At 43.4% G+C, this 25,295-nt stretch overlaps 1 protein-coding gene across 1 annotated transcript in view; it reads right to left on the reverse strand.

The window, feature by feature from the left end:
* The window catches only part of LOC120048306 (solute carrier family 12 member 4-like), a 28,614-nt gene extending 3,605 nt beyond the window's left edge, over nt 1-25,009 (reverse strand). Inside the window, exons 1-21 of the mRNA XM_038994175.1 lie at nt 24,879-25,009; nt 21,959-22,053; nt 21,308-21,439; nt 20,527-20,673; nt 18,406-18,460; nt 18,075-18,205; nt 17,391-17,632; nt 16,827-17,041; nt 12,373-12,537; nt 12,103-12,201; nt 11,826-11,883; nt 11,445-11,619; nt 9,716-9,834; nt 7,996-8,094; nt 3,022-3,141; nt 2,796-2,900; nt 2,433-2,601; nt 1,979-2,174; nt 1,533-1,702; nt 1,099-1,230; nt 763-870 (exon numbers count right to left, since the gene is read on the reverse strand). Of these exons, the coding sequence (XP_038850103.1) occupies nt 763-870; nt 1,099-1,230; nt 1,533-1,702; nt 1,979-2,174; nt 2,433-2,601; nt 2,796-2,900; nt 3,022-3,141; nt 7,996-8,094; nt 9,716-9,834; nt 11,445-11,619; nt 11,826-11,883; nt 12,103-12,201; nt 12,373-12,537; nt 16,827-17,041; nt 17,391-17,632; nt 18,075-18,205; nt 18,406-18,460; nt 20,527-20,673; nt 21,308-21,439; nt 21,959-22,053; nt 24,879-24,996 (2,850 nt within the window). The 5' untranslated portion in view covers nt 24,997-25,009. The remainder of the gene's footprint in view (nt 1-762; nt 871-1,098; nt 1,231-1,532; nt 1,703-1,978; nt 2,175-2,432; nt 2,602-2,795; nt 2,901-3,021; nt 3,142-7,995; nt 8,095-9,715; nt 9,835-11,444; nt 11,620-11,825; nt 11,884-12,102; nt 12,202-12,372; nt 12,538-16,826; nt 17,042-17,390; nt 17,633-18,074; nt 18,206-18,405; nt 18,461-20,526; nt 20,674-21,307; nt 21,440-21,958; nt 22,054-24,878) is intronic.
* Nucleotides 25,010-25,295: the final 286 nt, after the last annotated feature.

The raw sequence follows: 25,295 nt of genomic DNA on the forward strand, positions 1-25,295 counted from the left end.
TGGCGGATGCCAATGAGAATGCTACCTGCCCCAACTGTAAAGTTTGGTGGAGGAGGAATAATGGTCTGGGGTTGTTTTTCATGGTTTGGGCTGGGCCCCTTAGTTCCAGTGAAGGGAAATATTAATGCTACAGCATACAATGACATTCTAGATGATTCTATGCTTCCAACTATGTGGCAACAGTTTGGGGAAGGCCCTTTCCTGTTTCAGCATGACAAAGCATGGTCCTTACAGAAATGGTTTGTTGAGATCGGTGTGGAAGAACTTGACTGACCTGTATAGAGCCCTGACCTCAACCCCATCAAACACCTTTAGGATGAATTGGAACGCCGACTGTGAGCCAGGCCTAATCGCCCAACATCAGTTCCCGACCTAACTAATGCTCGTGGCTGAATGGAAGCAAGTCCCTGCAGCAATGTTCCATCATCTAGTGGAAAGCCTTGCCAGAAGACTGGAGGCTGTTACAGTAGCAAAGGGGGGACCAACTCCATATTAATGCCCATGATTTTCCAATGAGATGTTCGACGAGCATACTTTTGGTCATGTAGTGTATTGGTTCCCAGCCCCAGATTAAACCTACTACTGGGCTAAATCACACTTTCAATGGAGATTCTCCAACTGAGCATGCTTAAATACAGGAGAAGACATCTGGGTCTGGGAAACCAGCTCAATATGTCCTTCACTGTGGTCTACAACTATTGTTATGTATGTTTGGTCTGACAGGTGTAATTCTGTGGATGTTTGTTGATGTGTAATATGTACCTCTCTTTCTCTCTCTGCGCTGGACAGCCTCATCTGTCTGAGCATCTGAGATCTCTGCTCCATCATCAGAGTCCTCTCATACGTGTAGGCCGAGATGTCGCTGTCATGCTGAAATTATTAACATGGTAGTATGTAAATACCTGACCTTTGAAAACACTAAGGGGAGAGAAGTGATTTAAAAATGGAAACTCTTAGTTGGATTGCATGTTTGACTCCTGGTATGAGGGACTTCTCTCCCCATCTCCACCATAATGACATAATTAGATTTAAGGAGGTTCATCTCTCACCGTCTCCACCATCATTACATAATTAGCATTAAGGAAGAACATCTCACACCATTTCCACCACCTCCACCTCTGCCTCTATTCTCAGCTGGTACAGGAACGTAGCCAGGTCCTTCTTCATCTGAATACTGTTGTCATCCATCTGGGCCACAGTGAAGATACGCATCTTACACTTCCTCCAAACCTGAAACACACACCATGGTAAGAATGGAGTAGTCTAGCAGTTAAGAGCATTGGGCCAGTAACTAAAAGGACTCTGGTTCCAATCCCTGAGCCGACTAGGTGAAACATCTGCCGATGTGCCCTTGAGCAAGGCACTTAACCCTAATTGCTCCTCTAAGTCACTCTGGATAAGAGCGTCTGCTAAAATGTAAATGTAGATCCTTTTCTGACCAAGAAATCCCTTCTTCTTTAGTCTCTCTCAAGTCATGGTGGCCAACAGTAAATGCTCCCAGAGTTTCTGCATTGATGTGCGCGGGACTTTACCTTGTGCTGTTTGAGCAGGAAAGGTAGCAGCATGAGCATTCCTCCGTCATGGACGATCCACCACACATCGATGGTGCCATCTGTGAAGCGTTCGTGGTTGCTGGGGTAGAAGGAAACATTCTTGGGCACCATCAGAGCCAGGTGGGCTGCTGTGGTACAGCGGACTGTGTCTGTGGGGAGGGGCACAGAGAGGTAAATATGTTTACTTTGTGTAATATGTAATGTAATACAGTTCAATGCTGATGCTATCAGTTAACTAAAGAGTCAGCACGTCATGTTTAAAATATTATACAGGCTGAAGGACAGCACCAAACCCACAGAAACATAGAGATGGCCAATGCTCTCATGGAGAAACTGGGATGAGGTTATGGTTTGGAATATTATTATGGGAACGGGTCAGATCTATGTGTAGGACCAGGCTAGTTTAAAGTAAATCAGAGTCTTACTAATGAATGTCTTCCATGCGCGGGGGTCTTCACTTTGCCTCCAGCCGTAGGGCCATCCCATCACCACTGTGTTGTGCTTCATGCCCCCCAGGCCACATGACTGGATCAGGTGGGCAATGCCCTCTCTCACCTTGGACGCCACAACCACCTGGCAGAAACCCTTCACCCGCTCGATCTCCATCATGTTCTTTACGGCCTGACGAGGTTGAGAGCAGACAATGCAGGTAATCATAAAGCTGGTAATAAACTCCCTTATTCTTATTGGCACAGAGGAGACAACAGAAATTCGATCTCTTTCTTATAGCTTTATAAAGTGGACTGTATGACCTAGCGAGGAAGGTAACAGCCTTCAAACAATCCTGAGCTGATTCAATAAAGCTACAGTACGGCAAAATGTATTTTCCTTGTACACATATTAGGCTATCGGAGAAATAAGTTACAGCTCTATCCCTACCTGCTCAGAGGCCTGTGTTTCTCCGTAGCTGTCCAGGAACTGTCCCTGGATGACAGAGCCCACTATGGTCAGGCCCTTCCCTGCCTTCAGCTGGGAGACAAAGGTCAACAGACGGGGATACTTCACATGGAGGTCCTCATCCAGCTTCAACAGCACCAGGACCTGGGGCCTGGAGAGTGGAGGGGCAAGAGAGACAAAGAACATGAGAATCTACCTGGAAGTACTAATAAACAACTAAAAAACAACAGTAGAAACTGTAGAGTGTTAGAAAGTACAGAATGTATGAAGAGGAAGAGGTAGTTATGCATATCTGAAGTTGGAGATACCGGATATCTAAGACTATGGATGAGGAAGGATGTTTACCTCCAGTTTTTAGTGTGAGGGGGTCCATGCTCCAGCCGTAGCAGAGAGTAGCGCGCTGCACTGAGGGACAAACCTCGTATCCCATCTCCCCACTCCTTCTCCGCTCTAAGAGAGAGACAGAGAGAGTGACAGCATCAGAATATATACTCTGGCCTAAATAGCTAACTCATACATTGACCCAATGATATACAATTATGATATGAGATGGGTAGGAGTCCAGACATACCCCTGGTACTCAATGTACTTGTAGATCATGCCAGCGATGCACATGGCCACGATGGCATAATACCAGGAGGAGATGAACATCAGAGCCAGACACATACTCATACCTAGAAAAGACAGAGCCCTGTGGGGGAAACACACCGACATACTGTAGTACTCTTTATACTATACTATTGGACGCATGAAAGGAGCTGCACCAGTTGTGGTCGTTCCAAAAAGCACCCTCAGACGGTACAAAGCTCAGTACCCGTTTAGCAAAGAAGCCAAAAAGGGTATCATTCCCATAGTGCATTAGTTGAAAGAGGCGCTCTGGTTCTCTGCCAGAATTTGCCCTGTAACACACCAATTTTACCTGCAATTAAACCATCTGGTGAATATAGTTTTGTGCAAGACAGAATAGTAAACGATGCTGTACATGCTAGAGCACTATGGTGCCTAACACTGTTACCATTTTATCCCAGGTGCCTCCAGGTAGTTTGTTTTTTAGTAATTGATTTAGCTCATGCTTTCTTTCTTTCTTTTCTCTTCTCTTCTCTTCTTTTGTTGATCCTGGAGGGAGTGTTTTGGTTCAGTATGTTGACCATTTGTTGGTTTGCTCAAAATCAGAGGAGATATGTCACGAGGACACTCAGGCATTGTTGATTTTTTTGGGCAGAAAATGGTCATAAAGTTTCCCCCAGTAAGATGCAATTATGCCGGTTAAATATTTGGGTCATGACATTACTTCTGAGGGTCGCGCCCTCTCCACTGGTAGATTAGAGGCAATTAATAAGTTCAACCGCTGCAGGATTGTATTTATGGGAGAAAGATGGAGGCAAGTGAAGCTGTGGTCTGGACTGGTGAGATGTTCTGATATTGTGGCAATGTCTCTTCTAACCGTACATGTGCCCCATGTGGTGGAGGCAATTATTAATCAGGCAAAAACGGCTCATTTGATGCCTGCGAGACTGCTAGACTATCAGAACATTCTTAACCCTTCAACTCTTCTCCCTGCAGCAGAAACCGGTGAAGACCATGACTGTGATTTAGCTATTGAAGTTGACTGTAGCCCTATGTTGGACTTGAGAGACACCCCATTAGACAATCCAGACTTTTATTTTTTTGTAGATGGGTCTGCCCAGAGAAACGAAAAAGGGAATCAATTAGTTGGTTATGCTGTTGGACTGTTTTGGAAACTGTGGAAAGTTCTCGACTCCCCTCACACGTATCTGCCCAGGCTTGACTAGAGCTTATATTTTGCTCTGATAACATTTACACTGATAGTAAATCTGAGTTCGGTGTTGTGCATGATTTTGGAACATTGTAGAGGAATAGAGGGTTTTTGACCTCGTCTGAAAAACAGATTGCACACAGTAATCTTGTTTGGTCTCTCTTAGAGGCGGTCCAGCTGCACTCCTCTGTTTCTATAATCAAGTGTCAGACGCATTCTTCCTCTAATGACAACATTCCTCTGGGGAACACTAGGGCTGACCGCGCAGCTACATTGGCTGATTCCTCTTCTGTTTCCCCCTCCTTCACATGGCAGCAGTTCCCGCTTCCACTAACCCTTTCTCTGTTAATAACTCTGCACACAACGGCTGATGCATCAGAGAAGGACGCCTCGGGTGTATGGCTGGATGAGTGGAGCAGACCAGCCATGCCCCGCTGTACTTTCCAATTCCTTGCCAAATTGTCACATGGTCAAAAAGAGGGATGGTGGATCTTGTAAATAAATGAATAAATAAGGGAAAGGGGGATACCTAGTCAGTTGTACAACTGAACGCATTCAACTGAAATTTGTTTTCCGCATTTAACCCAACCCCTCTGAATCAGAGAGGTGTGGGGGGCTGATATTGGTGTACAGTAGGTTTTACTGTGCTTGCAGGACATTTCTCTGGTGGTGGGGTTGTACAATGTTTTATTTGCATGACTAAAAATGTTGAACCAAACTCTGAAAACAAAATTGTTTAAACTAATTGGTGAAACAAGCCTGACATGGGTAAAGGTGCTTCCATTGGCACTGAGTATGAGAGGCAGATCCCACACAGTCACTGATCTCTCTCCACATAAGGTGCTGACTGGCCATCCCATGAGGATGACTAATGCACCTTTTCCCAAGAACAGGTTGTACCTGCAAGGAATGGAGGAAGACATGGTTGAGAATTGTGTCACCCTTAAAAGTGTTCTTAAGAGACTTTTCCCCCGGGTGAAGGTGTCTTTGCCGAACTTGGCAGGTGGAGCTGAGCACTATTTCAACCCAGGTGATTTTGTGGTGGTCAAAGACTTCAGGAGAAAGAGTTGGAAGGACCTCTGTTGGAGAGTGCCGTACCAAGTTCTTCTGACCACCTCCACTGTGGAAACCTGACCGAGGGTGAGATAAATCCTGAGCCAAAATGACCAACACAGGCCTGGAGTAGTGCAGAAGAGGGTGAGATGAGTCCTGAGCCAAAGGGACCAACGCAGGCCTGAAGTAGTGGCCCAGAAGTAGATGGTCATTGGAGAAGGAGAACCCTGCTGGGCCTTCATAACCAAGAGGACTGATGGAATGGCCACTACCAAGTGTTCTGATGAGTATGACTGTCTAAAGGGTCTGGGAAATAAAGCCTCAGTGTTCTGATGAGTATGACTGTCTAAAGGGTCTGGGAAATAAAGCCTCAGTGTTCTGATGAGTATGACTATCTAAAGGGTCTGGGAAATAAAGCCTCAGTGTTCTGATGAGTATGACTGTCTAAAGGGTCTGGGAAATAAAGCCTCAGTGTTCTGATGAGTATGACTGTCTAAAGGGTCTAGGAAATAAAGCCTCAGTGTTCTGATGAGTATGACTGTCTAAAGGGTCTGGGAAATAAAGCCTCAGTGTTCTGATGAGTATGACTGTCTAAAGGGTCTGGGAAATAAAGCCTCAGTGTTCTGATGAGTATGACTGTCTAAAGGGTCTGGACTGTCTTAAGGGTCTGGGAAATAAAGCCTCAGTGTTCTGATGAGTATGACTATCTAAAGGGTCTGGGAAATAAAGCCTCAGTGTTCTGATGAGTATGACTATCTAAAGGGTCTGGGAAATAAAGCCTCAGTGTTCTGATGAGTATGACTATCTAAAGGGTCTGGGAAATAAAGCCTCAGTGTTCTGATGAGTATGACTATATAAAGGGTCTGGGAAATAAAGCCTCAGTGTTCTGATGAGTATGACTGTCTTAAGGGTATGGGAAATAAAGCCTCAGACAAAGACTGCCGCATTTTCTATGCATTTAAAACAGCTTCCAATGCAAAATATCATGCCACGTTAAATCAAAGCTTCGTTAAGAATTAATTGAAATGAAACAGCCATAATAGGGACGCACCTCAGGGAAACAACATCTTTAATACAGCAATACCCACGGGGAAAAGTATACCAATTCAGTATACCAACATTATAGTAAAAATACAAGGGAAAGAAATTCCTATGTTGGTGGATACAGGTGCTACTACCTCCACTTTTGGTAAAGGTACGGGACTTGACAGTATGCAAATGGTAATATTAGTGTTTTTCAAATAGCACTCTAATAATGCAATATCTTAGTAATTTGAAGAAATAAATGTTTCAATACAAGGTCACATGACTGACAGAGGGAATGAGCACTGGGACTGATATTATATTAGAGGCTGCCATCTGGTGTTTAGGTTAAAGATAAGCTTCCTGTGAACCAATAGATATGCCGGCAGTAACAGTGAGTGGTACTCACTAAACTCAAACAGACTTTAACCCTAACACAGTGGGAAAATTTGGGGCAGAGGTATGAATAATTGAATAAGATACGTTTTTGACAAATTTCAATTATTATTACTCAATTCGATAGTTTTAATATACCAGTGATTTAAATAAGAAGGTAATGTCATCAAAAACACACTTTTTCCATTACGAGGAACACTGTCCGGAATTGGAGTAGATCCAAGTAAATGTTTAAGTACTGAATATTGAGCTGATAAGTCAGCACCAACTTTTTGAAGGCCCTAGGGGATTTGTTAAACAACAGGCTTTATATTTTTACTAGTTGATGTCCCAGGGACAGTTAGTACAGAATAGGTCAATGCAACCCGATTGTGGTAAGAGCTATGGAAACAAAAACCTTTAGAGATTTATTTACCTCTGGGTCTACAGATCCTTTGTGTATGTGTGTGTGTATTTTAGATTTTACAACCCAGAGTGAAGGGGTTTGAAAGGATAAAGTGTCTGGTTTTATGTGTTGATTCCGCTTACTTTAATAGACATATTTTGATAGAACCTCCTTTGATAGTTTAAGCCATAATCTAATGCTTACCTTAAAATGTAACAATAATTATCACAAAGTGATAAAAGGAGGGAATGTGAGGGAAAATGTTGTTGTCTGAAGAGCTAGCATTGAATTGTAAACAGCATCTCCTCTCACTCTATCTTGGTTCGTCCAGATGACTATGACCTTCTCAGACCAATTGGCAGAACGGCCAGAACATTGTTCTGGGAATCCAAAAGGAGTATCTCAGTTTCAAGGTCCCAGCTTTGAGAGAAGCCTTGTCAGTCACATGCAGGAATATATGACTTGTTTGTATAGCACTATAAAAGGACTGAGAGGGAAAGCCCTTTTCAGAGTTTTCATCAAACTTGGATTGAGAATGTGAACCTCTCCAGTCGTGATAATAAAGATTGATTCCTTTACATTGAGTTTGAGTGGTGAATTTCCACGACAGGTGCTATACTTGTTCAGCTACTGAAGCTTATTACAGTGAAGTTCCTTCTTTCTAGGTTACCATCAGAACACCAGAGAACAAAATGTCTCTCTAGCTGGAGTCTGCATAAAGTCCTCCAGTCAGTCAACAGGATATTTTGATAAGCTTCCCAATATGTCACCTGAGAAAGCAAAGTAGATTATTCAAATTGAGTGAAAGTGTACCCAACACCCACGCGTATACAAATGAGTGTTACATCACTCACATACAGTATGCACGGATACACAGCCATGCCATGCACATACACCTGTACTGTACTTACCAGTGGTAATATTTAAACCTAGGCCTCCAGTTGGGTGTCCGTAGTAAAGTCTGCACAGCACAGGCTAAGTTCACAAACAGATAGCACATCAAGAAGAACCTGTAGAAAAAAAATCACACACCAAAAAATGTAATTCAGTCCAAACCGGTTTAGGCATTTAAATATTGATTTGGAATTCCAATATATTAATTTTGCAGTTATGTACTTGTTGCAGGATGTATAGGCCTGGTAGTCTGCTAAAATACATCTCAACTGATGGCAAAACACAGAAGCACAAGAAAGTGCATGTGCGCAACATCTATTTCTATGGGCACAAGCACTGTTCACGACACAAACTGTTCACACCCCTCTTGTTGAAGTAGAGAATATTTTTCAGGTTTAAAGCTTATTTCCTGCAGTTCTATACATTATGCCATGTCTAATGTGTATTCATGTGATATTTGTGTGACTCGAACATTACTACAAAATGTATGGCCTAAAAACCTAGCTAAAAAACATTAGCTGAAATGGGCTAGTTGATCTGGACATTTCTGACATGTTATAAATAGCTCTCTAAGGTATGCAATGACTGACATAACAAGAGGAATACTGATGATGCACTACCCAATTTAAAATGTTTACCTTGTGCATTCAACTATTATAACTTTCAACAGTAAGTTAAAAGCCGGACTGAGTTTCTTAAAATATAATTAAAATAAATGGACCCACAGTTTGTGAACCACTGCACTTGGTGACCTTCCACACAAAGCCACTTGTGCTGATTGTGTACAGAGTGCCTGGCTGGAATGAGGTGTTTCACTTGTGAAGTGGTTGTTAAAATGCAAGTGATTTGATTAAAGTATAATTTAGCAGACACTCTTATCCAGAGTGACTTACAGGAGCAATTAGGGTTAAGTGCCTTGCTCAAGGGCACATCAACAGATTATTTACCTAGTCAGCTCAGGGATTTGAACCAGCAGCCTTTCAGTTACTGGCCTGAGGACCATAATGTTTTTTAAACATCTGTGAGATGGTCATGGTTTAAAATGGTTTCTGGTTTATTAGCAGTGTTTGAGAAGGGAAGTCATCAAGAGTCTGTTTTCTCCCATGTAAACTACATGACTTTGGCTGATGGGAGTAAGTTCAGCAATTCATTTTTAATTAGATTTTTTACCGCTTTTTCTCCACAATTTTGTGGTATCCAATTGGTAGTTACAGTCGTGTCTCATCGCTGCAACTCCCATACGGACTCGGGAGAAGCGAAGGTCGAGAGCCGTTCTTCTTCCGAAACACAACCCAACCAAGCCGCACTGCTTCTTGACACAATGCCCACTTGGCCTGGAAGCCAGCCGCACTAATGTGTCGGAGGAAACACCGTACACCTGGCGATGGTGTCAGCGTGCACTGCGTCTGGCCTGCCACAGGAGTCGCTAGTGCGCAATGGGACAAGGACATCCCTGCCGGGCAAACCCTCCCCTAACCCGGACAATGCTGGGCCAATTGTGCGCCGCCACATGGGTCTCCCGGTCACAGCCGGTTGCAACCTAGAATCTCTAGTGGCACAGCTAGCACTGTGCCACTAGATGCAGTGCCTTAGACTTCTGCGCCACTCGGGAGGCCTCAAGTTCAGCAAGTTCACCCAACAGATCGTTATATGATTTGAAATAATCCCTATTTGCCTGCTTTTAAATAATCATGTTTGATGTGTGCATGTCTGCGTGCATATGTGTGTGTGACTCACATGGAGAGGATGGGGGCCACCATGTCCAGAGAGGCTATGAGGATGCCCAGCTCAGCGATGAGCCCTGTCAGTAACAGTGCCCAGGTTGGCTCCCCATTGGCCTTGCCATGACCAAACACCTGCACCAGAAAATAAAAAAATATACACTTTATAAATACATTCTTTTTTTTTGTGATGGTTTGTTTTTTATTTGTTTTATTTTAGGCTGATTGTTGTATTGTAGCGAATGGGACCGATCAATTATGGATTGAGTGGCCTTAAAGGCCCACTGCAGTCAAAATTCAATTTTTCCCTGTGTTTCATATCAGATTGTACAACAGCTGATGAAACTAACACTGTAAAGGTGGTATGTGAAAACATTTGATCAGTGTTATTTCCTGATATTTACTGGTTGAAAATACAATCTACACAGGACCTCCTAATCAGCAGGTTTGCATGGGCGGGAGTTTCGGCTTGTCTGGTGACATCACCAGGCAGTAAATTGGTTAAAGTTGTAATATTTAACTTTTTGGGCGACCTGAACAAATTCACATAGAAATGTGAGTTATATATTCACATTGAAAGCAAATCTAACAAGCGGTAAATGTGTTCTATGTGCACTATTTCTATGCTTCCAGTTCTTAAATTTTGTTTTTGCATATTTTACTTTCAGTTTTGTACACCAGCTTCAAACAGCTGAAAATACAATATATGTTTGGTTATGGAAAATATATTTCACAACGGTTTAGATGGTACAATGATTCTCTACACTATACGTGTGCTTTGTTTTATCACAAACTGAAATTAGGTGAACTATTTGAATTTTTGCAACCAGGAAATGGCGGAGCGATTTCTGCATAGTGCAACTATAAAAGACCAATAACAAATAGGGTTCCAACCTCTCTGCCAATAACAGCTAGTTTTCAGTTTCCCCCTCCCCACTTGGACCACTCCCAGACAGTCCTGGCTAAATTCTTGCTTGAGAAAAATGTTTTTGCAAAAAAAATCTATTTTTGTTGATTTTAATGAAAAACTATTATTGTAAGGTACTTAATTGTTACCGAGAAATTATTTGTTATTGATTGAAAAACGGGTGCATTGGGCCTCTAAGTACTGGTCCTAGGCCAGTTTTTTTACCAGAATTTTCATGGTCGCTTAAGCTGATCCTAGAACGGGGTTACATAGTATCCTTCTTTTATTAAGCTAATCCTCTTCTACCAACAATAATTTACATGTGGGAATGCAAATGAACTCCTATGTTCAGCTTCATTCAAATGAGTAAGCAAAGACAACCACAACTCTATCTTGTTCACTGTAGTTTTTAGTTGTGTATCATAATGTATCTAATAGTAGGGCCACTGTGAGCACACACGGGCATAGAGCCGAGCAATGTATCAAGCAATGTGTACAAACAGTGGTGGCAGCTAGAGAAACCTTGAATTATGGCTGTTTTTTTCAGGTCACTAGATGCTTTGCATTGTATAGAAATTACACAGTGTGTATGTACAATACAGCTCCACCCACAAAGACATAAGGAAGGGCACTAATAGCCAGTGTATGATTCTTTTTACATTTGAGCAGACACTCTTATCCAGAGCGACTTACAGGAGCAATTAGGGTAAGTGCCTTGCTCAAGAGCACATGGGCATATTTTTTACCTAGTCGGCTCTGGGATTTGAACCAGCAACCTTTCGGTTACTGACACAATGCTCTTAACCGCTAGGCTACCTGCCAAGGTGGCTGGTCCTACCCTGAGGAAGGGGATGATGTTGTCCTTGGCGATGGCCTGTAGGAGACGAGGGGCGCCGGTCAGGGACTGTAGTCCCGCCCCCACGGTGGAGAAGAAGGAGCCAATCACGATGACCCAGGGGGAGGGCCAGGACAGAGTCCCCACAACCAGGTTCTTACTGACTGCATCCCCAAACCTACAGGACAGGAGAGGACATGGACCTGTTAGCGGGGCCATTATCAATACCAACAAACACAGCATCTGAAGTTCTTTGCCATACCAACAAATATAATTACAAGCTTGTACTGTATGTTGTTGAGAAGCAGACAGGCTATTGTCTGGACTTGAATGTATCTTGTGATGTCAAAGATGTGGCCTAATGCTACAGACAAGTTCACTTACTTGTCCCTTAGGACCGCTCCTTCAATACAGGCCCCAAACAGAACCACAGAGCTGAAATCTGACGGCAGGATGTTAAGGACCACACAGAAACACATGCCAAGTATGGAAGACAGATGTATCTAGACATTGAACAACTTGGGGCGAACACTGCCTATTGACATGAATGAGGAAGAGCTTGCAAGTAGGAATTTCACTGTACCGTTTACACCTGTTGTATCCTGTGCACGTGACAAATAAATGTTGATTTGATTTTACTATTGACTCCATGAAAGGATACAGACAAGGGTAGTAGTGGTTATAGCCAAGATGGTTCCAATAGGGATGGACTTCTGAGCATCTTTCAGATCTCCTGATCTGTTGGAGCCTGCCATGATACCTACAGTACAGGGACATGAAGGACACACATCAGTTACTGACAACTCTCAGAATGTTGACTCAACCAATCAGTGAACAAAAATGTCTCTGGGTTGCCAGCTGGTTTATTGGTCTGGTGTTGCCAGTTCATGGTCTGGGTTGCCAGTTATGGATCTGGGTTTCCAGGTCTTACCTGTGGCGGAGGGAAAGAAGATTCCCACCAGGAGGGTGAAGGAGGTAGCGATGTCAGCTGAGACGTACAGGCCGAAGCTCTCCACAGCCCCGTGGACGTCTACTGAGGGCAGACCTGCCTTCTCCAAGATCTGACCCTTCTCCAGGTAGTCTCCCCACATGTTATCTAAAACATACATCAGGAACCAAGTTTATAGAAATGCTAGCATCTCATCCACAAAGTAAGCAACGTAATGGCATCCACCTAACGGCACGACAACACCCACCAAAGCTCTACAGCATCACAAATTATTGTTATAATAACAGAAAATGTTTTACAAAGTATATATATTCACTTTTTAGATAGCTAAATCACTATAAACATGTTGTACACAAAGTCTATGTTTTACTGTAATTAGATGTCATCACTATTGTAAAATGGTATAGCAGTCAGGCGTCTTTTGTCTTCGTCTTGTCCGTGTATATATCTTTTTATATATTTTTTCTTCGCATATATTGTTTATATTTTTCTTAACCCCAACTTCAACATACTCTTCTGCAACCAGCCTCATCCAATGTGGTATGGATCTGCTATTTTCTTTACTTCAGAACCGGAACGCCCAACAGAAGCTAGCCAGCTAACTAGCTACTAGCTAGTAGTCAGCTAAACACTGCTAGCGGTCATCAGCTAACCTTCAGCCTGGACAACTCCTGCCAGTCTGCACAACGCGATTCAACCCAGAGCGTATCGGACTTCTTATTCTCCATATCCCCAGATTCCTACCGCAAGCTCTGAACCTCATCACCTGGATCATCGCAGCTATCTTGCGGCTATCCGATTGGCTTCTCCTGGCTAACGTCTCTGTCCCGAAGCAACCACCAATTAGCCTTGAGCTGGCCACTCCTTGGGCTACAATACCTATTTTGCCAATTGGCCTGGACGCTTTTCTACACGGAGCCCTGCTGATCCATCACGACTGATCTGCCAACGTAACCGTATGAAGGGGCTACAACTGACTTCTTCCGTCACGACATCCCTCTAAGGCCCTTCTGCTAGCCTGCTATCCCCGGCCCGCTAGCTGTCTGTATCGCCGTGTCTCCAGCCCGCCCAGCTACTTACTGGACCCAATGATCACTCGGCTACGCATGCCTCTCCTTAATGTCAATATGCCTTGTCCATTGCTGTTTTGGTTAGTAATTATTGCCTTATTTCATTGTAGAGCCTCAAGCCCTGCTCAATACGCCTTAGCTAACCCTTTTGTTCCACCACCCACACATGCGGTGACCTCACCTGGTTTAAATTATGTTTCTAGAGACAATATCTCTCTCATCGTCACTCAATGCATAGGTTTACATCCACTGTATTCACATCCTACCATACCTTTGTCTGTACAATATATTATACCGTGCCCAGAAAACGTCTCCTTTTACTCTCTGTTCCGAACGTACTAGACGACCAGTTCTTATACTTATCCTTATCCTACTCCTCCTCTGTTCCTCTGGTGATGTAGAGGTTAACCCAGGCCCTGCAGTGCCTAGCTCCACTCCCATTCCCCAAGCGCTCTCATTTGTTGACTTTTGTAACCGTAAAAGCCCTGGTTTCATGCATGTTAACATTAGAAGCCTTCTCCCTAAGTTTGTTTTATTCAATGCTTTAGCACACTCTGCCAACCCGGATGTCCTAGCCGTGTCTGAATCCTGGCTTAGGAAGACCACCAAAAACCCTGGAATTTCCATCCCTAAATATAACATCTTCCGACAAGATAGAACTGCCAAAGGGGGCGGAGTTGCAATCTACTGCAGAGATAGCCAGCATAGTTCTGTCCAGGTCTGTGCCCAAACAATTTGAGCTTCTACTTTTATAAATCCACCTTTCCAGAAACAAGTCTCTCACCGTTGCCGCTTGCTATAGACCACCTTCTGCCCCCAGCTGTGCCCTGGACACCATATGTGAATTGGTTGCCCCCATCTATCTTCAGAGCTTGTGCTATTAGGTGACCTAAACTGGAACATGCTTAATACCCCGGCCATCCTACAATCTAAGCTTGATACCCTCAATCTCACACAAATTATCAATAAACCTACCAGGTACAACCCCAAATCCGCAAACACGGGAACCCTCATAAATATCATCCTAACCAACCTGCCCCCCAAATACACCTCTGCTGTCTTCAACCAGGATCTCAGCGATCACTGCCTCATTGCCTGCGTCCGTAATGGGTCTGCGGTCAAACGACCACCCCTCATCACTGTCAAACGCTCCCTAAAACACTTCAGCGAGCAGGTCTTTCTAATCGACCTGGCCGGGTATCCTGGAAGGATATTGACCTCATTCCGACAGTAGAGGATGCCTGGTTATTCTTTAAAAGTGCTTTCCTCACCATCTAAAATAAGCATGCCCCATTCAAAAAATGTAGAACCAGGAACAGATATAGCCCTTGGTTCACTCCAGACCTGACTGCCCTTGACCAGCACAAAAACATCCTGTGGCGTACTGCATTAGCATCGAATAGCCCCCGCGATATGCAACTTTTCAGGGAAGTTAGGAACCAATATATACAGGCAGTTAGGAAATCAAAGGCTAGCTTTTTCAAACAGAAATTTGCATCCTGAAGCACTAATTCCCAAAAGTTCTGGGCCACTGTAAAGTCCATGGAGAATAAGAGCACCTCCTTCCAAATGCCCACTGCACTGAGGCTAGGAAACACTGTCACCACCGATAAATCCATGAGAATTGAGAATGAGAATTTCAATAAGCATTTTTCTACGGCTGGCCTTGCTTTCCACCTGGCTACCCTACCCCGGTCAACAGCCCTGCACCCCCCACAGCAACTTGCCCAAGCCTCCCCATTTCTCTTTCCCCCAAATCCAGATAGCTGATGTTCTGAAAGAGCTGCAAAATCTGAACCCTTACAAATCAGCCGGGCTAGACAATCTGGACCCTCTCTTTCTAAAATGATCTGCCGAAATTGTTGCAACCCCTATTACTAGCCTGTTCAATCTCTCTTTCGTATCGTCTGAGATCCCCAAAGATTGGAAAGCTGCCGTGGTCATCCCTCTTCAAAGGGGGAGACACTCTAGACCCAAATTGCTACAGACCTATATCTATCCTACCCTGCCTTTCTAAGGTCTTCGAAAGCCAAGTGAACAAACAGATCACCGACCATTTCGAATCCCACCCTACCTTCTCTGCTATGCAATCTGGTTTCCGAGCTGGTCATGGGTGCACCTCAGCCACGCTCAAGGTCCTAAACGATATCATAACCGCCATCGATAAGAGACAAAACTGTGCAGCTGTATTCATCGACCTGATCAAGGCTTTCGACTCTATGTCAATGACCACATTCTTATCGGCAGACTCAACAGCCTTGGTTTCTCAAATGACTGCCTCGCCTGGTTCACCAACTACTTCTCAGACAGAGTTCAGTGTGTCAAATTGGAGGGCCTGTTGTCCGGACCTCTGGCAGTCTCTATGGCGGGTGCCACAGGGTTCAATTCTTGGGCTGACTCTTTTCTCTGTATATATCAATGATGTCGCTGTTGCTGCGGTGATTCTTTGATCAACCTCTACGCAGACGATACCATTTTGGATAGGCCCTTCTTTGAACACTGTGTTAACTAACCTCCAGATGAGCTTCAATACCATACAACTCTCCTTCCGTGGCCTCCAACTGCTCTTAAATGCAAGTAAAACTAAATGCATGCTCTTCAACCGATCGCTGCCCACACCTGCCTGCCCGTCCAGCATCACTACTCTGGTCGGTTCTGACTTAGAATATGTGGACAACTACAAATACCTAGGTGTCTGGTTAGACTGTAAACTCTCCTTCCAGACTCACATTAAGCATCTCCAGCTCACAGATCACTGCACCTGTACATAGCCCATCTGTAAATAGCCCATCTAACTACCTCATCCCCATACTGTATTTATTTATTTGCACCCCAGTATCTCTACTTGCACACTCATCTTCTGCACATCTATCACTCCAGTGTTTAATTGCTATATTGTAATTATTTTGCCACTGTGGCCTATTTATTGCCTTACTTCCCTTATCTTACCTCATTTGCACACACCTTTTCTATTGTATTATTGACTGCATGTTTGTAAATTCCATGTGTAACTGTGTTGTTGTTTGTGTCGCACTGCTTTGCTTTATCTTGGTCAGGTCGCAGTTGTAAATGAGAACTGGTTCTCAACTAGCCTACCTGGTTAAATAAAGGTAAAGCAAATAAAAATAAATAAAAGTGGATGTGGCTCTGCTGCCCCCTAGCTGGCTGGCCCCCATTGGCTATAGTAATAGGGTGAAGTTGCCCCCAGATGCTAATCTTGGGTCAGTTATACATTTCCCCCCACTAATGGTTAAGGTAAGGACTGTGGGAGGGGGAAGCTGATCTTAGATCTGTATCCTAGACCCAGGAGTGTGGTAATAGCCATATCATTACAAATATGGTCCATCCTCTGACTTTGGTCTTTACCTCTGATGATGCCGCTGGCCAGTCCTGGTATTCCCTGTATCTCTGTAACGTTGTTCTGGTTGAAGTAGTCGTCACATTGAGGACTACTCATGTTGCCAGAGCTACAGAAGTTCCTCCACAGCTGACTAGGTACAGTCACATTGCCCTCTAGAGCCGTCTTACTACACACGTCAAACTGATCTCTCACCAATGTCCTGTTACCCAACATACAGATCCTGGAGAAAGAGGAATATTATTGGTTCTGATTATCAAGAGTGATGATAACATGTCATGATAATGTGATGATATGTGTTTTCACTCTACTTTAGATCAGATATTAGCTATATTATAGCTACACTGAAAAAAATGTACAGTATGCGTACAGTAGCTAGATCTTTAGGACAAAGTTCAATAATGGAAATACAATTATATCTCCCTTGACCATTCCAGCCAGCGGAACAGAAAGTGTTTTGGCTTCCGTCAGGGGCAAACTGATCATTAACACCAAATTAAATCCACATCAATTATACCATTATCCCCATTTCCTGTTCAGAAAAAGAAGTAAAAAAATCCCCAGTGCCTTACGAGAAGTCGGGCGGTTGGAAAACGGACTTAATGGCCCCGGCGTAGATGGAGACGATAGAGATGATGACACAGGCCAGGAAGAGAGAGGCCAGCTTGTTGACGTATTTCACCCCCACAAAGACCACCACGGCCATGAGGCTGAGACAGATGGTGCCGTACACCCTCATGTTGTTGAGGATGGCACTGTCGCCCCCGTGGTGGTCGCTGGCGTGGAAGATGGCCGCCTGGGGAATCAGGTATTTCTGGGAGAGGACAATGACAACAGAAGTAATTAAGGTACACTTTCTGTGAGGCACACACATTTAATACCTTATATGTGCAGTCATAATGCACTTATAATGGCTTCTACAACTCACTATACGGTAAGAGCAGAACAGAAGCCTTTCACTTTAAATGTATTTTGAGTACTCCGAATATTAACGAATATCAATCATATACTACAGTCTACAACAGCAACATTATGTGGATTACATGTTTGTTCAGCTAATGTTATTGGATTCCATTTTTACATGTAAGTTACTCCATCTCAATATGATTGAGTACATTGACCTATTTTACTGCAGTATATTGGTTGCATCCCAAATTGCACCCTATTCCCTACATATTGCACTACTTTAGGCCCTGATCAAAAGTATTGCACTAAATAGGGAATAGGGTGCCATTTGGGAGCAGATGATAACTCACCAGGAAGATCTCTATAGCTCCCAGTATGTACATGGCAGCAGCGAAGGTTGTTCCCAGGTAGAAACAGATTCCTACAGCCCCCCCAAACTCAGCACCCAGGGAACGAGAGATCATGAAGTACGCCCCTCCGGCTACAACAGAGAGCAGAACAGAGTTAACATGGATGAAACTGGTCAGAATAGACTGACGGTGTGATCATTTGTTAGTCATGTCATAAAAAATGATATTATCTTGTTAATGTCATGTTTATGTAACTGTTACAACTAAAGTGTTTTAAGTGTAAAATGTAAGTTTGGATTCTCAGTCTTCAAAGCTTGTACTGTACCCTCACCTGGGACAACACCATTTGTAGCTATGGCACTCATGGATATGGCAGTGAGCATTGTCTGTCAAACAGGAGAGAATGTGAACACCATCAAATAAGGCCAGTCAGTCTTTATGAGAAAGTTCTGGATGTTTTATGTTGTGCCCATCAACCAATACACTCTGCTCTTTATCCACATAATAAACACACTTAGCAATAGAGGCATCACTTGTCATTGGACAACTGAACAGAATTCATCAATCATATTGGAAAGGTTGAGACATAAACCACAAATATATTACATGTCCTTTGGAGTAAACAGCAGGGTGTGGAAACTGCTGTGGGTTCTATTCAGCCTGGTAATGTTAACTGGCTGACTGGCTGGTGACCCAGTTTTAACAGGGGGTTTGGCAAGTGGACAAGAACAGTGTGTCAATGGCCTTCTAACATTGCCAGGCAGTGTGTGTGTGTGCATGCATGTGAGTGTGCCTGTGTGTGCATCCACAATGTGTGTACAGTGCTGTGAAAAAGTATTTGCCCCCTTCCTGAGTTCTTATTTTTTTGCACATTTGTCACACTTAAATGTTTCAGATCATCAAACAAATGTTAATATTACACAAAGATAACCCAAGTAAACACAAAATGCAGTTTAAGTGATCATTTTATTTATTAAGGGAAAAAAGCTATCCGAACCTTTATGGCCCTATGTGATAAAGTAATTGCCCCCCTTGTTAAATCATGAATTTACTGTGGTTAATCACATTTTTTGGAAAGCTGAGTTCAATTTCACTAGCCACACCCAGACCTGATTACTGCCAGACCTGTTGAATCAAGAAATCACTTAAATAGAACCTGTCTGACAAGGTGAAGCAGGCCAAAAGATCTCAAAAAGCAAGACATCATGCCGCGATCCAAAGAAATTCAGGAACAGATGAGAAACAAAGTAATTGACATCTATCAGTCTGAAAAGGGTTATAAAGCCACTTCTAAAGCTTTGGGACTCCAGCGAACCACGGTGAGCGCCATTATCCACAAATGGAGAAAATTTGTAACAGTGGTGAACCTTCCCAGGAGTGGCCGGCCTACCAAAATTACCCCAAGAGTGCAGCGACGACTCATCCAAGAGGTCACAAAAGAACCCACAACAACATCTAAAGAACTGCAGGCCTCACTTGCCTCAGTTAAGGTCAGTGTTCATGACTCAACCATAAGAAAGAGACTGGGCAAAAATGGCATCCATGGCAGAGTTCCAAGGCGAAAACCACTGCTGACCAAAAATAACATAAAGGCTCGTCTCACTTTTGGAAAAAAACATCTTGATGATCCCCAAGACTTTTGGGGAAATATTCTGTAGACTGACGAGACAAAAGTTGAACTTTTTGGAAGGTGTGCGTCCCGTTACATCTGGCGTAAAAGTAACGCAGCATTTCAGAAAAAGAACATAGTCAAATATAGTGGTGGTAGTGTGATGGTTTGGGGCTGCTTTGCTGCTTCAGGACCTGGACGACTTGCTGTGATTGATGGAACCATGAATTCTGCTCTCTACCAAAAAATCCAGAAGGAGAATGTGCGGCCATCAGTTGGTGACCTCAAGCTGAAGCGCACTTGGGTTCTGCAGCAGGACAATGATCCAAAACACACCAGCAAGTCCACCTCTGAATGGCTTAAAAAAACAAGATGAAGGTTTTGGAGTGGCCTAGTCAAAGTCCGGACTTGAATCCGATTGAGATGCTGTGGCGTGACCTTAAAAAGGCGGTTCATGCTCGAAAACCCTCCAATGTGGCTGAATTAAAACAATTCTGCAAAGAAGAGTGGGCCAAAATTCCTTCACAGCGATGTGAAAGACTCATTGTCAGTTACCGCAAACGCTTGACTGCAGTTGTTGCTGCTGAGGGTGGCACAACCAGTTATTAGGTTTAGGGGGCAATTACTTTTTCACATAGGGCCATGAAGGTTCAAATAGCTTTTTTCCCTTAATAAATCAAATCATCCCTTAAAAACGGGATTTTGTGTTTACTTGGGTTATCTTTATGTAATATTTAGATTTGTTTGATGATCTGAAACATTTAAGTGTGAAAATGTGCAAAAAAGAAGAACTCAGGAAGGGGGCAAATACTTTTTTACAGCACTGTATGTGTGTGTACTAACACATGAGCAGCACATGAGGACAATGAGGAATGACTGGACGATGCCGGCTGTGCCCACGATCCACGTTAGGCGAAGGAACAGGATGACACCAAAGATGTTCTGTAGACAGGGCAGGTAGACTCCCATCAGGGTACCCATGTTGGGGGACTGCAGAGAGAGAGAGATGAAGTGAGACAAAGCGAGTGACAGAGAGAGAACAAACATAACACAGAGAGAGAGAGAGAGATGGGTTACAATAATGAAAGAGAGAAAGAGAGACAGAGAGAAAGAGAGAGAGAGAAATTAAGAAAGAGAGAGGGAAAGAAGAAAACAAAATTCACATGAATTATAATTTATATCATTACAATCTTAATCTAATATCAATCAGGAAGGGAAAAGGAACCAAACATATATAGTGACAGAAAGAAGACAGGAAACAGATGTGAGTGATTTGGTTGTCAAGATAACTATGATAGTACTGCTGTAGTTTCCCATATTTGTGTGAGTAGTGTGTTTCAGTGTCTGTTTTTGTGTGTGTTTCTGAATATGGTATGTAGCACAGATAGACCCACAGGAAATAGCTAATTGATCAGAATTATTGATCAGGTAAGATATTGATCAACTCTCACCAGGGGGCCCACAGGGCACAGCCTGTAACAAACAGGCACTAACACAACCCAAAGCACACGCATGCAAGCTCAGATCCAAACATGCGCAGAGACAGAGGGGTAGAGAGAGCGAGACTAAAGCCTGTTTGAATCTCAAAAGAAGAGAAAGAGAGGTAGTTTTTGTGACTTCTAACCTTTGGGGCCTTCCTGCGTGACGTCTCTGTGTTCTCGGCCTCCTCGTGCTCCCTGGCTCCCTGGGTAATGTTGGTGTAGTTGACCAGCCGGCTGAGGAGGGACGACACCTTGGGACGGATGTCCAACTCCTCCTGCAGGACAGGGACAGCAGAACAGGGAACAGTTAGAGGTGGATGGGTACCTGATGTGTCTGTGGGGTGTAATAGCCTACAGTAAAAGGGTATTATAGTGCAGTGTAAGGAACTGAATTTGTATAGGTTGAAGGAGGAGTGGTGGTCTATCTAGTGATCGATCAATCTAGGTAGTTGAGATTAGCAAATATTGATGTTAAAAGGTGATATGTTGTGTATAATCAGGTCATGTATTAGTGAGAGCCACTTAAAATAACTGTCCAGTTAAAATATCACTTTTAAAAGTCCATATTCTGTTAACTCACACCCAAACAATGTTGTTGACTCATCCTATACTCCTATCTGTGGCCAAATCATAATTTGGAGAACAAACACCCACCACCATTCCAACACAAAAAAGCAGTTAACATATTTAATTACACTTTTTTTGGAAGGAAAACTTTTCACTCAAATTGTAATTAATTATAGGTCATATTTCCTAGAAATCTGGAAACACTGGACTGTTCTTTAAAGTCAGACCTCAAACAAGGCCAGGTTCCTGTCATAGAAATCAGTCTTCCTGTCAGCATCTGCACTGCTGAGGAAAGGACTATCCTCCTTGTGATTTCCATGGCCTGAAAAAAGAGATAGAAGAAGATAGAAGTAGAGAAATAAAACATTTATAAAGTAGGCAAGGATAACATTTTCAACCAGTACCTTGGTAAGATAAACAGGGGTTATTATAAAGTATGAAATGTGATAATGAGAGAGTTTGTGATCAGTTCCCATTCATGCATGCTGGTGCTCTATTGTAAACCAGCAGTCTGTTTGTGATCAGTTCCCATTCATGCATGCTAGTGCTCTATTGTAAACAGGCAGTCTGTTTGTGATCAGTTCCCATTCATGCATGCTGGTGCTCTATTGTAAACCAGCAGTCTGTTTGTGATCAGTTCCCATTCATGCATGCTGGTGCTCTATTGTAAACCAACAGTCAGTTTGTGATCAGTTCCCATTCATGCATGCTGGTGCTCTATTGTAAACCAGCAGTCTGTTTGTGATCAGTTCCCATTCATGCATGCTGGTGCTCTATTGTAAACCAACAGTCAGTTTGTGATCAGTTCCCATTCATGCATGCTGGTGCTCTATTGTAAACCAGCAGTCTGTTTGTGATCAGTTCCCATTCATGCATGCTGGTGCTCTATTGTAAACCAACAGTCAGTTTGTGATCAGTTCCCATTCATGCATGCTGGTGCTCTATTGTAAACCAGCAGTCTGTTTGTGATCAGTTCCCATTCATGCATGCTGGTGCTCTATTGTAAACCAGCAGTCTGTTTGTGATCAGTTCCCATTCATGCATGCTGGTGCTCTATTGCAAACCAACAGTCTGTTTGTGATCAGTTCCCATTCATGCATGCTGGTGCTCTATTGTAAACCAACAGTCTGTTTGTGATCAGTTCCCATTCATGCATGCTAGTGCTCTATTGTAAACCAGCAGTCTGTTTGTGATCAGTTCCCATTCATGCATGCTAGTGCTCTATTGTAAACCAACAGTCTGTTTGTGATCAGTTCCCATTCATGCATGCTGGTGCTCTATTGTAAACCAACAGTCTGTTTGTGATCAGTTCCCATTCATGCATGCTGGTGCTCTATTGTAAACCAGCAGTCTGTTTGTGATCAGTTCCCATTCATGCATGCTGGTGCTCTATTGTAAACCAGCAGTCTGTTTGTGATCAGTTCCCATTCATGCATGCTGGTGCTCTATTGTAAACCAGCAGTCTGTTTGTGATCAGTTCCCATTCATGCATGCTGGTGCTCTATTGTAAACCAGCAGTCTGTTTGTGATCAGTTCCCATTCATGCATGCTGGTGCTCTATTGTAAAACAACAGTCTGTTTGTGATCAGTTCCCATTCATGCATGCTGGTGCTCTATTGTAAACCAGCAGTCTGTTTGTGATCAGTTCCCATTCATGCATGCTGGTGCTCTATTGTAAACCAACAGTCTGTTTGTGATCAGTTCCCATTCATGCATGCTGGTGCTCTATTGTAAACCAACAGTCTGTTTGTGATCAGTTCCCATTCATGCATGCTGGTGCTCTATTGTAAACCAGCAGTCTGTTTGTGATCAGTTCCCATTCATGCATGCTGGTGCTCTATTGTAAACCAGCAGTCTGTTTGTGATCAGTTCCCATTCATGCATGCTGGTGCTCTATTGTAAACCAGCAGTCTGTTTGTGATCAGTTCCCATTCATGCATGCTGGTGCTCTATTGTAAACCAGCAGTCTGTTTGTGATCAGTTCCCATTCATGCATGCTGGTGCTCTATTGTAAACCAGCAGTCTGTTTGTGATCAGTTCCCATTCATGCATGCTGGTGCTCTATTGTAAACCAGCAGTCTGTTTGTGATCAGTTCCCATTCATGCATGCTGGTGCTCTATTGTAAACCAGCAGTCTGTTTGTTTTCATCTCAACCAACACGTTGCAACATAAAAACACCAAAAATGACATTTGAGACAAATAAACTTTAGCGATATCTGTAGAGGTTACAGGAAAAGGGACGACTAATAATAACTACAGTACTATAGCCATCAAAACCATGCAACGATGCAACCCTGTCAACCACAGTATATACGGTCTATGGTGCTAACTGTGATGAATCTCCAAGTTAGTTCCCACAGTCTGCCTACAACCTACAGTATGACATCACTGTCTGTCTCAGTCTCCCACTCCCACGTTCAAAGTCATCAACCCCGGCAGCTGCTATGTGACGTATACTGTAACCAGAGACCTGCGTCCTACACTATTATACTGCTTTTAATGTCTTTAGCATATCAGGCACAGAGAAAATAGGAAGGAATTCACTCAAACCCTCTATTGCAAAATGTTTCAACCCAGCATTGCTGATCAAGATTAATGTGATGTCATTAAACAAGATTGAGCAATTGAGCGACTTCTCTTGCATTACCAGTAAGCAAAGCATTCACTCAAAGATACATTCATATCCAAACATCATCCAGGCAAAAACTAAAATCAATCAATGTTAAATAGAGCAGAGATGACAAAAAAGTTGCTTAGTAATTTCTCACTGGTTTAAACTCTGTTCTCTGTTTCTCTTGATACATCAAGCTGAGGCAGGATATGAGCCTGGGGCTACTGGCAGTGCACACAGCATCTGTGTGATATGATAATACACGACACACAAACTAATCTATTTCTAGAAATTAGGATCCTGACCTTTGGATCATCAGAGAGCATGACAAGTCGTCGAGTCTCTTCAAACAATATTTGGGTATAAACAATATCCAACTGGTTACAATACTAACATCCTGAGCCACAGACAATTACCCAACTGCTGTACCCTATAAGTAGGGCTGAACACAAGACAAAAAATGGTAACTTCTCTCCGGCATCTATTCTAAAACTAGACCCATGCTGGTTCTGTGGTGCCAAGGTTCTCTACTCACCTGTCTCCGGTACCACAGTGTTCAGTACCTCAGTGCTGCTGAGGGTGACCATGCTGCCACAGTGTGTGCAGAGAGCAGTGCACTGTGATCTCTGGCTCGGGACATAGTCAGGCGCCATTCAGAACACACTGTCACACAGGGCAAACTGTCACTCACTGAGGGGCTTGGGCCAGAACACACAGCGTGAGGCTGCATACACACACACACACACACACACACACACACACAGGAGGGGGAGTGCACACACAGGAGCGAGTACACACAAGCAAGCACGCAGGCACAAATACATATACACTGTGGGTTGTAGAGCAGAGGCCAGAGCAAACACACAGTAAGCATATGAAGATCTTAAAGTATTTCACAACTACATACAGCACATTGATATTACTATGGGCCATGATGGGCTTGTCATTGGAT

Source organism: Salvelinus namaycush, chromosome 1 (genome assembly GCF_016432855.1).
Source record: "Salvelinus namaycush isolate Seneca chromosome 1, SaNama_1.0, whole genome shotgun sequence".
Classification (NCBI taxonomy): domain Eukaryota; kingdom Metazoa; phylum Chordata; class Actinopteri; order Salmoniformes; family Salmonidae; genus Salvelinus; species Salvelinus namaycush.